The sequence below is a fragment of the Knufia obscura genome, assembly GCF_036327395.1.
Source record: "Knufia obscura strain CCFEE 5817 isolate CBS 148926 chromosome Unknown scaffold_4, whole genome shotgun sequence".
Taxonomy (NCBI): Eukaryota; Fungi; Ascomycota; class Eurotiomycetes; order Chaetothyriales; family Trichomeriaceae; genus Knufia; species Knufia obscura.
In genome coordinates, this window is record NW_027042690.1 from 703,273 (window position 1) to 718,650 (window position 15,378).

Below are 15,378 nucleotides of genomic sequence, written 5' to 3' on the forward strand. Positions count from 1 at the left end.
GCTTGCTTCTTGTCCCGACTTGAGATGATTACTGTAAAGGGGCGATGATCACTTACAATCTGCTCTTGAACCACACTACAAGCAGCGCCATGCAAGTACAAGTCAAAAGAGTCTCGATGCACAAGCTTAATGGATCAAGGTGGTCTTAGAGCAGAGTTATTGGTACGGATGCTAGGGGAAGGATGTAGAATTGGTGTGCATCTAGGAAGCGGGTGAAGGAATGGCCCTTTCCTATAGTAGTACCTGATCTGACAAGTCTGTCGGGCTCATCGAAAACGAACGTATGTGGGCTAAGCAAGCGTACTCAGCGGGCGCCTTAACACATTGATTGACATCTTAGCGCTCATGAACCCAGCTAGGTCTGTCTGTAAGTTCAGTGGAGGGCTTCTGTTCTGTAATCAACGGACTTTCTGCAGAGAGTACAGTATGGCAATCTGTCTGATATCCTAAGTATGTTGATCCAACGCCCTAGGTACCTACCAAAAACTGTACATAGTATCTACCGTCCGGCCATAGTCCAACCAAGATAGTGCAGATGACCCAACACAACGTAGTAAGATGCGCCTCGCCCAGAACGCTTGAGCGCCCAACAAACGCCAACCGACCGGATGGTACTATCTCTGCTCATACCAGACCTAAATGTACACACATCTCCCCCCTTCTCAATCCACATCACTCCCATCCTCAACCCTCGCCCTATTCCCATCTCCATTCCCATTCCGACCGTTCTCCCTCCTCATAGCCCCCATATACACATCCGCCATCCTCCCCGTCTCCTCCTCCTCCTCACTATCACTCAACCCCAACCCACATTCACACTCCTCATCCCCCTCCTCACAATCACAACTCCGCTTCCCCCTCCCCTTCATCTCCCTCCTCCTTCTCATCCCCTCCTCCCTAACCCTCCTATTCTCCTCGCCCATCCTCACAAGCTCCATATCATCCTCCAACCCCCTCAACTTACTCATCGTCTGCGCCACCGTCCCACTTGCAAACCCCTCCTCCTTCATCTTATCGTAGATCTGGCGCATCTCGCGCGCGTTCAGACCGTCGACCAGACCAACCGCACTCGAGTATCCGACTTTTCGCTCTTTGGGTTTGTTCAGTTCGCTGGAATGTGGTTCAACGTCGTCGTCATCATCGATATATGTCACAGGTGGTCCCTCCTTGGTGATATCCTCGTGGCGGCGTGCCTCCCGTTCGTCCTCGGAGAGGATATACTCGTCGCCGTGCTCTTCGATCCAGGGTCTCATGATATCGCTCATTAGTTCGAGGGGTCGGAGGTCCACCTCGAGCCAGGGGCGGATGACGAGGAGATTTGGCGCTTTGAGCGGGTCGCAGGTGACGAGGAGACTGAGTTGGGGGATGACGCAGACGGCACCCTCGGGTTGGTCGATTACCTCGTGGACTCGGGTGTCGGTGTTCTCGAGGAGTCGGGGGCGGAGGAGGGAGAGGAGGGGCCTCTGGATGGCGAGGAGGAGGGAGAAGACGCTGCGGAAGAAGGCGAAGTAGTCGAATTGGATGTCGAGACATTCGGCTTCGAGGGAGTCACGGAGGATGTCGATGAAGATGTCTAGGGGAAGGGTTTTGGTGCGTTCCCAGCGGGAGTGGATTTCGGTGAGCGCTTCGGAGTAGGTTGTGGTGTAGGGACCGTCCTCGGCGTCCGCCCCGTCATCGGAAGATGGTGGTGAACACTCAACGAAGCCCATGAATCTGATGAGTTCGTCACCTTCGAGAGTTTTTAGATCGATTCCTTCTCTTTGGGCCTTTTGTTTAACTTCGAGCGGAGAGAGTTTCCCGGGAAGGTAATGTCTCTTCTTGTTAGACGAAGGGGGGTTATCTCCGTTCTTGGAGGCCGCTTCAGCATTCTCCTCGACCACTTTGGTGGCTTGCTCCTTTTCTTTCTCCTCCTCCAGTTCCTTCATCTTCGATTTGTCCTCGTTCACAACTTTCTGCACAGCAGTGACCCAATCACAGTCAAACGCTGCAGAGTTGATAGCGCGTTGAGCTAGGACTATCCCGATACTACGCTTACCAAGGCCTTCTTCAGCCAGTGTCTGTGCCAGACCAGGCAGCTTTTCGACAAAGTCCAAGTACAGCTCGACTTTGCCTTCTTCAGTGGACAGATCGAGCGATTTGACTCTAGCGTTCATCGTCTTGTTGAACTCCTGGATGTCCTTTCTGTCCTTCTCAAACTTGAGTCCGACGATTGCGTTCACCTGCTCGAGATGCCATGTCTGGTCCAGTTGCCGGTCCTGACCACTGAGGAATTTTTTGGCCGAAGACCATAGCCACCGCCGTGGAAGGTGAGAGAAACTTACTTCCTGCACGACTGCGAAGTACACGGTGATTGTTGCCTCGACGACGTCGTGCGAACGTCTGAGGAGCCACACCTTGTACAAGAGCGAGCCGTTTAGTACAGTCTTCGATTGACTTCGGGCGGGTGCCCATGAAGGTGTCTTCAGCCCTGTGGAGGTCGAGTAGGTACTCCATATCGTCCCATATGAGCTTGTCTTCGCCCGTCCCGAGATATCCATTCTGCTGCAGCGCGTTGTACAAGTGAGCAGCAGTCACCAGACCAGTATCGTTGACGAGTGTGATGCCCTTCCATTGTAGTTGAATATGAAAACAGTATTTCCACATCCCGCAAAGGGTAGGAGACATCCTTAAGACTTCGAAATCTTGCCAGACTCGCCGCTTCTTGGTCTTCCCCTGCATAGAAACACTGTTGAGAATTTGCTTCATCTTGTCGTCGAGGGTCCATTCCTCGATTTCCTGCAAGGTCTCATCGAGCGCTTCTTCATCATCGACCGACCGCATGTGAGGCATGGGGTGGTCTTGCAAGAACTTTTGGTGCGCCTTGATTGTCTTTCGAGCTGAAAGTGCATAGGTGCGAAGCTCTTCATACGGCCGTTCGCTCTTTGTCTTGAGCGCAAAGTGCGAATCTAAGAAGCTTTGGCAAGCAAAAAGAAGCCACATCGGTGGCTCAACCTGGTTTCGTTGCAGGTAAGCGATACCGTCCATGAGCATGTCGTCGTTAGGCGTCTCGTAACCCAGCATGGCAAAGCCGCCGACCGTGACAAACATATTGTTGAGAAGAGCTGAGATCTGCTCATACTGTCGCTCATCACTTATGTCGTCGAATTCGAGCTCAGGATTGTATGTGCCAAGGTAGGCTGGGCGTGTGATTGCGAAGATTCTTTCTGCACCACTTTTGCCCGGCATTACACCATTCGAATAGATGATTGTCAGTCTGTAGAGCAGCAAGTAGCTTGCCTTAACTTGTTCCCGGCAGCTCATAGGCACAAAGAATTTCATATCTTCTCTGTCTGACGCCTGCTCCGCGGAGATGCCGTCGCGGATGCAGCGCTCCATGAACCAGATATCCGGAATGGAGCCTTTCCCATAAGTGGTGTGAAGGCCGGGTCTCTTCAGTTTGTTGAATTCCTCCTCGGCCTTCTTCACCATCTCGATAGCAATGTTGCTGGCGACGGCCACACTGGTAAGATCGGTCTCACCATCGGCGTACTCCTCCCAGAAACCTTTGAGCTGTCCCTGCAAAGTTGCCACATCATCCATGAAGCAGGTAAGAGCGAAAAGCCACTCGCTGAAGGCATCGATCTCTTCAGGCACATATTTGGCCTTGGGTGCTGGTGTCTTGGGCAGAGAGCTGGAAGCAGTTGCTGCATCAGCCATTGCCTCGTAGGCCTTCTCATCAATGTCGTGAATTTCAAGATGGGCGTATCTGTTCAAGTTATCCTCAGGCTTCTCGGAGGTGGACTCTGGCTCTTTCGGCAGAGTGAAGCGGTTCTTGTCGAGTTCTTGCAGCTTAGCAACCGGTAAAGAACCTGCAATGCTTGTTTGAGAGCATCGTTGAAGAAGGCATGACTGAGGTCACTGCCCTCCTCCTTCTCGGTCGTTTCGGCTTCGAACCACCTGTGCGTCTCACCTCTGGCAGCAATGCAGTTCTTGAAAGTCTTGATGATTCTCAAAGGGATGATCACCTTTGTATCTTTCGAGTCTGCCACACATTGTGCCATGGGCACGAACTCCCGTACCTTGACTACATAGGTCTTTGATGCTGCAGAAGCAGTCCCTGCGCTCTCTTTGGCAGCAGCGGTAGCAGCATCTCGAGCAAGTTTTCGTGCTCTACCTTTGAGCTTAGGCGCCTTCTTCGCAGCAGTCTCTGGGCTGGCAGCGGTGGGATCGTATCCGCATCACCGAGCGGCGTCCGCTAGCCATTCGACGACTGTCTTGGTGTCATCTTTGTATTGCTTGTAGGTCGAGAAAAGCGCGCCTGGCAACATCGTGTCTCAAGACGGCAGGTTCGCGCTCTGTCAAGTCCAACCAACGCGCCTTCCGGTAATTTTGCTGCAGACGTGGCTTCCCCACAAGAATCTATACTCGGGGTGTAACGGCCCGAGGAAAGAGATCTGAAAGACCACAAAAATACCTTATGTTTTAGCGGCTTCCGCGGAGCGCATAGATGACTTTTGGTGCTGTTAGAAACCTATCGAAGGGGATAATCGAGATGATTTGCAACACTCAGAACCTCCTAAACGAGGTTCCTCAGAACTCATAAGCGGTATAGCGGTACCCGCTTCGTACAACAAGTTCTGACAAGGTCAGAACAGTTCTAAGGATCTCAGAACCTCGACTAGGTATAGGGAAGTGGAGGGCGGGCTAAGCAGCAGTAGAGGAATTTAGCTATCAAGCTAGCTACTACTTAATCGAGCCGGCGGGTCGACTAATTCTAGCCTAGCTACAGCTATACTAGGCTAGCTGTATTAGCTCGTCTAAGAGAAGGCTAACGCGTATCCTCTTTTAATAAGGTAGGTAACCTTACGGATTAATCCTGAGGAAGGAATGATTTAAGGAAGCAGCCCTAAAGAGCACCGCCTTTCATGTATCTTAAGCGTCAAATCTGGATGCTGCTCGTGACTTCATGACTATAATTAAGCTTAGCTAGCTGAATACAACTTCTGTTACCGTTAGCTAGTCCGGTTGATGATAATTGGTTGTTGAGTTCTAAAAGTAAGAGTTCTGAATTGTGTAAATCATCTCGAATAATGGATGTGAGCATTATTACAGACGGTGGCATTGGAGTTGCGTAGCAAATCGCGGTACGTGATCGACGCCGCGGAACCGGCAAACCGGGTTTGTGATAGAATAACACGAAAATGCCACGAAATCATCGTCATTCCTGTCACCTGATATCGTTCGTGACCGAAAGCGAAAACAACAAGCTATTCTACACGCATGGAATAATAGAACGGAACGCTCCCAGAGTCAAGAGCCAAAGAATGCTCTTACAGCTAGACACAGGTACCTAACATACTCCGATCAGGCTCAATGTGACACCAAGAAATCCGGACCAGGATCATCGTCTTCACTCTCAGAGTACCGGGTCAGTCTTCGAGTCGGCAGCTGGTTGCTCGGTGACGCCGATGCAGAAGCTGAAGCTGAAGATGTCCTTTTGTGATCACGATTATGATTGTCTCTGCTCGTCGGTACTGATGCTGACAGCGCTGCTGATGGCGGGAACGCATGGAGTGTTGCTTGCAGGCTTTCGTTGCTGCTTGCGGTATCTGTAGCTCTGCTGTCCTGGTGGTCGTGCTCGATGAGACTCTGTTCCAGGTCATTGTTGTTATGATTTGGTTGGTTTAGGTGTGATGATGTGAGCTCGGGTGACTGTGCACCTAGGAGATCAGCGTGCGGAACGTCGCTGTCTTCTTCCTCTGTGTGTGAACGTCTATCGCTGATGCCATTCGTGGCGTAACCATCACTCGTTGGTGGTGTTTCACCGGGTACGAGTAATGCTCTCGCTTGACGGAAGGCTTCGAGTTCTGCACCGATGGCACAGAACAAGAGTGTCCAATGTTGTGATTCTGCTTGAGATAGCTTCGCTTGCAGGAAGTGCACCGTTGAGTCCAGGTCGGTGACTATATCTGACGAACTGCCACTTCCCTCTTTCATGCGTAACCTCAGATTGTGCTCAAAGTGGTCTATTTTCTGGATGGTCTCTTTCCACATCTCAGCGCCATCAAGAAGAGCTTGTTTCTCTCGCTCTATATCTGAGCTATGTGTCTGCAGCAGATCAAGCTCACCCGCCCATTGCTCCTTTGCAAGCTCCAGCGTCCGTCGTTCCGGGCGCAAAGCATACATGTCCTGCCCTTCAACCCTGTGAGCAAGATTGCGCGGACCAAGACTCTGCTTCACCGGCGGGCGCGTCAGGAAGGATCTTGTGTCCTTGTCTATCAGGGCTAGTGTCCCTTCGTAGGAGCTTAGCTCGCTGGCAGCTGTGTTCTCGAGCTGAGTGGCTCGATGGACAAGATGTCTATGTCTTGCTTTGAGCTCCATCAGCCGTCCCTCCAGCTCGTGAATCTCTTGTTCAACTGACTGTGCTTCGGACCGTAGATTATTGGCGTCATGGCCACTGGAACGTTCCTGTAGTGTATGAATCTCGTGCTGGACAGCTTCTCTTTTGGTCTCAAGGTCGGTTGCTTTGGCCAGGGCTGTCCGCCTATGAGAGGTCTCGTCTTGAGTAATCTTGAGCTCCTCCTCTTTGAGAGCAGCAAATTCCTGCATGGACTTCACTATGCTTCGCCTCGTACTACGGAGGGTCGGGTTTTTCTGCCTGGGTTGGCGAATGGGCACGGTGCCTACGACTGAGATTCCAAAGTCATGGGTAGTGGTTGACAAGCCAGTCCGAGATAGACTTGGAGAGATACTCCTTTGCGTTGAAGCGGCATCCGTCTCCTCTTGGTGCCTTCCACTCAATGCCTGACTCTGGAAGTCAAGGAGTGATTGTATCGTTCTCTGCAGGGTTGCAGCTGCCCTGTCGATGGCAAGGAAAGGATCATCGTGGTGGATGATGGAAGCACTAAGAGGAGCTGGCTGCAGTTGGCTTCTGCTCTGACTCTTACTTTGACTGCCATGGCTGCTGCGGCGAGAGCTTTTCGAAGTCGACTGCTTGGAAGTATGGCTGTCTGGATGCAAACCGGGTGTACTGGTAATACTATAGTGATGTTCTTCATCGTGGTAGCTGGAGGCCGTTTCATCGTACTGAGGAAGGAGAGGCCGCTTAGGTTTGGGAAACACACGCTCGATAATGGATCTCTGCATGGTTACTGATTATAGCCAACATCGCGAACACTTAAGCACCTTCTAAGCGGTGTACACTGTCTATGTAGTGGTGCCTGCCGTAAAGGATCGCTCGGTCGCGTGCCATAGCAGGTCATGCTCGAAGAATAGCAAGCAGGGAGTGACGATGTTGATATCTGCCCCAGGCATCATTGGCATGTGCTTGCCTTAGGCTTGGCGTCAGGATAGAAAACCTGTTTCGGCATTCCGAGATGCCGAGCCCGCCCCGGCACCCCCCTTATCCCGATGCCCTTTATATATCTAAACCTTATCTTTTTACTTTATAATCAGTATATAATATATAAGTATTAATAGTTTAACGGTTTATACGTTCCTTAGCTAATAAGTTATTTAGTTTAATCTATAGTTTATAGTAAAAAATTAAGTAAGTTTCTAGTTTAACTCCCCTAGTTTATAACTTACTAACTTAACTAATTAGGCTTTACCTTTACTTTAAATTTATATAAATTAATCTTTCAACCTCGCTATCTAATATACTACTTCTAATCTTAATAATCTTAGAAAATTAACTTAAAAATCTTCGCTCTCTTCCTAGCTTTTTAGCTAGAAATCCCTCTTTTTTTTTATATATATATTTAGATTACTCGGCTAGTCAAGTAGTATTCTTCTCTTAGTTTTATATACTTCTTAATACGGAGTTAATAGGTTATTAATATATTAATAATTTATTAATAGGTTACACTAAATAATAGACTACTATACTTTAAATATAAAGTTTAGCTATTTAATATTAGGTAGAGACCGATACCGTTACTAGGACTTTACTTACTATTTTACTACTTAAATTACTTACTTTACGGTATAAGATCTAGTAACTTTAAATAGTTAACTTTAAATTTTAAGCTTAGCTTCTATATCTTTTATTATACTATATTAGTTTTATTTCTTATTATATCGTAACCCTAATCGTTATTTATTAAAATTATAAGCTTAAGATCGTATACTAAGTTCTTTATATAATATTCTTTAAGCTAGTAAGTAAATTCGTTAGGGTATAGCTTATTAGTACCCTTTTTATTAGTATAGGAATATAGCTTAGATACGCCGTTATACTAAATAAAGATAATATAATACCTTTTTTAAATATCTCGGTATACTTTTCGTTAACGCTTTAATTAAAGCGTTACGATTCTCTTTTTTATAGTAACGATATATAAGCGCTTTCTTTTAGAGACCTTTCCTAATATAGAATTCGTTTAAATAGACGTATTAACGATACTCTTTCTTTATTATATAGCGCGTTTCCTTTATCTTCTTCCTTTTTCTTTAAATTTAGTCCTTCGTTATTATCTTTTTCTAAGTAGTAACGTAGGTACTAACGCTATATTTTAGTATTCTATACTAGACCGTTCGCTTAGATATATTATTTAGTTTAAGATTAGTAGTAATTTAAGTATAAGGAATAGTATCGTTTATAAAGCTAATATTTTTTACTACTTTAATAGCGTTTAGCTGATAGTTACCTAGAACGCGCTTTAGGCTAAGTAGTTTATTATTAAAGGCTCTATTATATTATCTAACTTAAGAATCTTCTATTTAGCGCTTTCGGATATATTCTACTTATTATAAAGCTTCCTCTTAGTAGTAACGCATTTAAATAGCTACTAGTTACGGATTAGGCCCTATTAACGCGCTTTACTAATTAGCTTACTCTAGCGCTTCTTTCTAGGCGATATAATTAGCTTAGGTAGTAAAAAATAACCTATTATCTTACGATGTAAAGTCGGTTTTTATTAGTTTTAAGTTATTACTATTTTATACTGGATTTTATATAGGGAGGTTAAGATTTAGAAGTTATTAAAAACGCGTTAAAACGCGTTTTTAATAACTGGTTTGCTGTCTTGACGCCAAGCCTAAGCCGAGCCTGTCTGGCTTCTACGCTTGACCGTGCAGCCAAAGTGGCCGCCGGCCCCACCGTATCCAGCCCAAACCCCGTCCAATTTGGGACAGCAAGGCCGGGTGGGTGCAAGTTATACGACCATCATCATACCGCTCACCTTTCACAATGGTAAATCGCACCAGAATCCACAGTTAGCAAAAGAAGGGATGGTGTCGACGGGATTGGTAAGGCAGATATGTCACTGTGGCGTGAGCGACTACACCCACCACAGCTGGGACCTCCTTTTTAACCAACACTTTTGTGCCTAGGCATGGTACAAGCTCGCCCGTAGGAAGTCCTTCGCACCTGTTTCGCGTGACGGGAATTGTCAGATCATGGCCAAAGATTCGATGCGCTTCTCGGGCACAGTGAAACCATCATTGACGCTGCGAGCTCGACACGCAACGGCACAGTTTCTGAGAAACGCTGGCGCACAAGACCGGATCAGTATGAGCAAGCATGTCAGAGCCGAAGTCCTCACTGAGAAGTGTCTAAGGTGGCTGCGTATTCTCATCCAACTATCCAAGCAAGCTCACATCTGCAGGTTCATCATTCTAGCTCGCTTGACTCTGCTTATGAAATGTGCGTACCGAGATCGCAAACATAAATGTCGGAAGCACCCACTAGTCGTGTATCTTGTTCGCATCCAACTCCCGCCCCACACCAAAAGGATATATAGTTCCAGTCATTCACCTCGCCCCAGATCCTTCAAGCAGTGGAAGCAGTACAGATCTTCGTCATGGCCAATCTCCTCGCACGACCTGGCTACATGTCTGCAGTGGTTGCACCAGCTGTTATACATATGGCCATGACACCGAGATGGTGCGCGCTGGCGTCGAGGAGTAGCGCTGGCTTCTGGTTCTTCATCGTCGTTGGTCGCTGACCCGTTAGATGTCGCATCGTCTTCTGCAGTCGAGCTTGGTGGATTCTCGGATTCGGTATTTGGGTCCTCTTTAGCCACGTTCGCGTTTCCACTGTCTTGGATGGTTTCGTCGATTGTGGAAGCACTGGTGCTCTGGATTTGCTCTGTGGTCGAGGGATTATTGGAAGTCTTCGCTGACGTGTTCTAGGGGTATCAGTATGCTGATATGTAGCAAGTTATGAAACTACCTTTGGTGAGCCGCTTTGACCAGGCTCATTAGAATCAGATTGGCTTGGTCGAGACATTGTCGACGGGGATTCCGATGACTCTCTCATCTGGATCGGTTCTGTAGACGGATCCATTATGGTTATATGGTATGTATTTGAATATACAAGAGGTTCATCTTCTATCGGACTCGACGAAAGCACCTTGGCCTCTTCATGGGCATCTCGCACTTCAGGATGTGTTGACACACTTATTGACCATTGTGACAGTCTTGCACTCTCCTAGCGAGCGGCGCGAGGCGCTCGCAGCGGAGTGCAAGAGTGGCAGAGAAGAAGAACTACCAATATTTGTCAGTGCACCGAATTTGTACATGGCCTGGTGGCTTGCTGGGCGGAAACAACATAATCGTCGCAGCAGATCAAACTGCTTGGGCTGTGAGTTATGAATACTAAGCAGCAGACCTGAAAGGTACGATACGAACGGGCGAAGAAAGCGTGTCAAGGATGAACGTTCGCACAGAGGAATGTTGTTCTTTTGATTCATGTCAGTTTATCATGGACTCAGGCTTACATCTGCAGGTTTCTGGCACCATCTAGTTACTAGCGGCACAACCAGCTCTGTGGCATCCTCGCCAAACATATACTCTACCACCTGGAGGTTCAAACGCTGCCACCATCCTCATCATCACATCATCGTTCCCTCCCAGAGCAAAACTCTGTACAGCTTTGACCCCGTCCGTTACCGCTGGGACCTCTTGGCTGGAAGTTGTATGGTTGACCTTGTGTTCTTGGCGTGGCATGACCATCGGCAGCTGGTTGAGCCGGACTCCAGACATCGTTTCGTTGTACAGCAGGCGGGTTCGTGGTGAGAGCAGGCCACTGCTGGTCGTAGTTGTCGTTGAGTGTCTCAGCCGATTGACCGTTGCTAGGACCGAAGTCAAAGCCAGGACCTCCGCCGAACTGGATGTTCTGAGCATTAGGATCGCCAGCCTGAGTAGCACCAACATCGCCCTGAGCAGTGTTCTGGATGGTTCGAATATCAGAAGCTGAAGTTGGAGCCGCGGCATACTGACGACGAGATCCTGGAGGATGACCACGTCGCGGCATTTGACCAGCTGGCATGTTTTGACCCCGCTCGATCGGCGCGGGAAAACCGTATTGTACCGTGCGACTGAGTTGTCGCTGTGGTCGGCTTTGATCACCCGTTGGCTGGGCGGCGTCTGGTGGAGCTCGTGTGGGCGGCCGAATCCAACCAGGTCCTTCAGGGAAGATCTCGGGGACCATATCGAAGTTGGTCGTGCCGGTATCGTGAGTAGCTTGTCGGGGAAAGAATGGTTGACCTCCGTAGCCAGTCTGACTTGCATACCCAGGCTGACCTCCATAACGTCCTCGACCGAAACCAAATCCAGCTCGACCTTCGAAACCACTCTCAGTCTGACCGCCGCATCCCTCCCCACCAACACGTCCAGCCGCACTAAGACCAGCACCCGCACCACCACCCGGAGTGAAATCTCCCGCCTCTGGGTTGAAGCCAATGCTACCAGAACGCGGAGGAGCTGGACTCGAATTGACATGCCCTGGAGAAGGTGTGAATTCAGCCGCAAGCATATTGAATGGGGCTGGTAAGTTGGTAGCACCAAGAGCAGGGAGTGAAGGCGCATATGCGGAGCAAGTGGTAGGGGCCGGGTTCGGATGCATATGAGCGTAGGCCTGTTCGCTTATGCCGAGTTGCGCTGCAGTGGTGGTGGGCCGACTCGCCGTGCCAGGTGCAATGACTGGGGGAGTGTATGCCGAGCAAGTCGTAGGAGGAGGATCGGGTCGCATGTGAGCATATGCTCCTTCGGTCATGCCAAGCTGGGCTGCTCTGGTGGCTGGTCGATTGGCCAACGCTCGTGGTTGACCCTGGAGATGTAAGTTTGGCTCACACAATTGGTACTAATACTCACCATGGCTGTGGTCCGTGGCCCTGTTACATTGGACTGTTGAGGTCGACCTCTACCTCGACCTGAGCCGTTGCTACCAGGTCTTCTGGTAGATCGGTTGTGGTTTGACATCTTGTTCTGGGTTTCTGTTTCGATCACAAGTCGTGGAGTACTGGATCAGGCCGTCGATCGAAAGTGGTGGTAGGATGATCGTATGTATCTGGATATACAAGAGGAAAGAGTTGTGTTAAGGGCAGCAGGAGAAGGCTTTTCGTGGTGTTCACAGCCACCGTGTCACTACTGGTGTTGACTATATACTAGAGTCAACACTATGAGGGCTACACTTCGCATTCCACCTAGTGAATAAGAAGTGTCAAGAAGTATCAGAGAGGTAGATGCAGATTAGAAGAGCATTATCTGATCTGTGAACCAGTAAGTGGAAGTGAATGTTTGGCAAATGCAGGAGCAAGCTCAGAACAAAACAAGGAAGTGGAAGAACGCAAAGCTTGCGAGATATATACATCGCACATGTGTCAGAGCAAGAGATTTCACATGAGCATATCATTTCTGACACACCATCTTTTGTTCACCGTTCATTCGGGCTGACATACGCAGGAATTATTGTCATGTTCAAGCTTACCGAGGATTACTACCATAATACCCGCATCGTCCTCGCACACGGTGCTCCAATACCAATGGTACATTCATTTTCAGCGTATCCCATTACCTCATCGATAGGTAATGAAGCCTTCCCTCGATACCTCAAAACACCTCGTACTCCTTGGTCGTTGCTTAGACCTCCTCGATGAATCCATCACGATGACCCTTATGCCTCGGGAGTGGCTTCCTTCTCGTCCCGCTGAACGGGTGGAGGTGTGTTGGTAGAACGGAGGACGGGTGGATCAGCGACATAACCAGCTCGCACCTCATAGAAAGTGTTGCTGACAGACTCCGCAGGCTGATCAGTGCCAGCGTTCAAGCCATAGTGGGCAGAGCCGCTGGGTTGAGAGTTCTGAACATGACCGTCGCTGGTGTGGGTATCGGCACCGTTCTGAGCATGACCTCGACCGTCAGTCGTTTCGCCTTCTTGTGTATCTCCACCTCGAGCGTCGCCTGGACTTTGAATGGGCTGTGTGGTTCGATCCTGCTGATAGTTCGATTGGCTGGCTCCTGTGGCTGTGGCTGTGGCCGTAGAGGCTGACGGCCCAGACTCGACTTGAGAGCTTGGATCCTGAGGAATGGTCAGTGGCTGTATAGATGAAGGAAAGCTGATCACATACTGTAGGTGTGGCAGTTTGGGAGTTCTGGACCTGATTGTCGCCATCTCTAGACTGAGGAGATCCGTATCCTGGATATTCCTTTGTTTCCATGGTGTATCCCATTTTGTAAAAGATTGGTATGATCGGATGGTTTTGGAGATCGAAGTTGTATGTATTTGGATATACAAAAGGAAGAGTTTCGTCAAGAGCAGCAGAAGAAGAAGCCCTATTTGTAGTGTTCACAGCCATCTTGTCACTACTGGTGTTGGGTGTATACAGGCTATCGACACACCGAGAAGATGCACTTCACAATTCACATGGTGAATGATGAGGAAAGTGCATGAGGGAGGCATTACACAGATTTGAAGGAGCAGGGTCTGTGACCAGTAAGTGGCAAGTGACTGTTTGGCAAGAACCGGCAAGCTGATATGGCAAGCAGGCCGCAAACCAAGTTGCTCGTTGCATGGCACTATGACAAGGCAATCTTTTTCAGTGCGGCAAAGAGCATAGATGAGGACTAATGTTGGCGGGACGTGAAGATCTCAAGAGCACTGTGAATTGGAATGACTTTATTGTCTATCATAGCACTGGCTGACTCAGCTCAGGGGTATCTCTTATGGTAAGTCATAAGCAAGTTGAAGCTCTTTTGCTTGAGCACTTCCTCCCTATTGGTAAGCTGCCTTGTCATTCTTTCTCTTGCGCCATGTTCCCTCTTGCCCGTTGATCAGAGTCTCTCCTCTCTACCCCATCATGGTATCTTGTCTTCATGCAATGGAAGCAGTACCGCTCTTCCATGTGGTTGATCTGAGCACATGAAGTGTAGTGCCATTTGCATTTCCAACACCAGCCTGGCGCTGGATGACCTCTGCAAGGTAATGGCCGATCGACTGTTGGTGAAGGTACAGGTGCAGAGGCCGGTGTGGTAACAGGAGCAGGCACAGCGGGCGGGTTCATTGCGTAGGTGAGACCAGAAGGAAGACCATCGTTTCTTGGTATAGGGGCTGGTCGCTCGATTGGCTGTGCTGGGCCTCGTGGTAGACGACTCTGGTCGTTATATGGGGGCAGTGGCTGGAAAGGCGAGGTAAGAGTTGGCATTGGTACGAGTGTACCTGCTGGAGTATAGAAGGATGATGGTGCAGTTGGACCGTTGGTAGGTCTCTGCATAGTTGGTGGATAGGTCAATAGAGAACCTGTGAGACCAGGCTGACTAGGGTTGTTGACAGGCAGTGTTGGCTGATAGCCTTGACCCTACAGATAGTGTCAGAAACTCCTTTTTCCTATCTCTGTTCTCACCACTCACGATCCCGTTCATGCCACTCCGCGTATCCTGCCAGGCAGCTTCTGGAGGCTCTCGTATGGCTGTCCTAGGCATGAGTTCTCCGTCCTCAAACTCGGTAAAGTCGATGTAGGTATCTGACTGTTGTCGAGTCGTGGTAGGTCGGCGCCGACCTGTACCGCTCGGATCTCTGGATGGTTGTCGCTGAGACATGACGAGTGTTCTATAGTTGATTCGTAGCCACGTGGGCACTATACTCGTGTATAGTAAAGGTAATATGATATTGGTATGGAGGAAATTCATGCAGTGTTGGGGCAGGAAAGGAGGACTACTTATACCTAACAGGAAACACTATCTTGTCACTTAGCAAACAACCCGGTGACATGTTTCAAACCTTAGACGTGTCGTGATAAAGCATGTGACAGAACACAATAAGAGTTTGTGAGAGTGAAGACCAACGACAGACGGATATGTTTGAAGGGCCAGACAGCCTGGACCCTGAGGGTTTGAGAAATGACAATGTGCACAAATTGAGGAGCATCTTGTTTCACAGGACTTAGGTTGCAGTTGTTGGGAATACTGGGCCGGAATGTTGAGGAAACAAGCAGTGAAGGCTGGAAAGAGCAGTGATCAGGCAGTGACAGCCCAGCATCACCACGATAGAGTGGGAAGGTGCCTGTCACGCGATTCATTGAAAGCTGAGCTGCTCTTACCATTTGGCAATGGTTCTGTGTGAGAAGAGATCTTCAGCGAGCATTCAAAACAGGGAGAAACGAGTGGGGCAGATACTAT

At 48.8% G+C, this 15,378-nt stretch overlaps 6 protein-coding genes across 6 annotated transcripts; all 6 read right to left on the reverse strand.

The window, feature by feature from the left end:
- Positions 1 to 662: 662 nt before the first annotated feature.
- On the reverse strand, positions 663 to 4,307 carry PMZ80_004189 (uncharacterized protein; the record flags this gene model as incomplete). Its single annotated transcript, XM_064872615.1, has 4 exons — positions 663 to 2,332; positions 2,394 to 3,848; positions 3,899 to 4,191; positions 4,222 to 4,307. The coding sequence occupies 4 exons, from the start codon at positions 4,305 to 4,307 to the stop codon at positions 663 to 665; spliced, it is 3,504 nt and encodes a 1,167-aa protein (XP_064731273.1).
- Positions 4,308 to 5,349: 1,042 nt separating this feature from the next.
- Positions 5,350 to 7,125, reverse strand: PMZ80_004190 (uncharacterized protein; the record flags this gene model as incomplete). Its single annotated transcript, XM_064872616.1, has 1 exon — positions 5,350 to 7,125. One exon carries the CDS (start codon positions 7,123 to 7,125, stop codon positions 5,350 to 5,352), a length of 1,776 nt encoding a protein of 591 aa, XP_064731274.1.
- Positions 7,126 to 9,728: 2,603 nt separating this feature from the next.
- Positions 9,729 to 10,267, reverse strand: PMZ80_004191 (uncharacterized protein; the record flags this gene model as incomplete). Its single annotated transcript, XM_064872617.1, has 2 exons — positions 9,729 to 10,109; positions 10,154 to 10,267. 2 exons carry the CDS (start codon positions 10,265 to 10,267, stop codon positions 9,729 to 9,731), a joined length of 495 nt encoding a protein of 164 aa, XP_064731275.1.
- A 552-nt stretch (positions 10,268 to 10,819) lies between these two features.
- Positions 10,820 to 12,078, reverse strand: PMZ80_004192 (uncharacterized protein; the record flags this gene model as incomplete). The annotated part of the gene is made up of 2 exons (XM_064872618.1): positions 10,820 to 12,031; positions 12,076 to 12,078. 2 exons carry the CDS (start codon positions 12,076 to 12,078, stop codon positions 10,820 to 10,822), a joined length of 1,215 nt encoding a protein of 404 aa, XP_064731276.1.
- Positions 12,079 to 12,877: 799 nt separating this feature from the next.
- On the reverse strand, positions 12,878 to 13,559 carry PMZ80_004193 (uncharacterized protein; the record flags this gene model as incomplete). Its single annotated transcript, XM_064872619.1, has 2 exons — positions 12,878 to 13,282; positions 13,332 to 13,559. 2 exons carry the CDS (start codon positions 13,557 to 13,559, stop codon positions 12,878 to 12,880), a joined length of 633 nt encoding a protein of 210 aa, XP_064731277.1.
- Positions 13,560 to 13,994: 435 nt separating this feature from the next.
- Positions 13,995 to 14,799, reverse strand: PMZ80_004194 (uncharacterized protein; the record flags this gene model as incomplete). Its single annotated transcript, XM_064872620.1, has 2 exons — positions 13,995 to 14,558; positions 14,611 to 14,799. 2 exons carry the CDS (start codon positions 14,797 to 14,799, stop codon positions 13,995 to 13,997), a joined length of 753 nt encoding a protein of 250 aa, XP_064731278.1.
- Between the last annotated feature and the right edge of the window lie 579 nt (positions 14,800 to 15,378).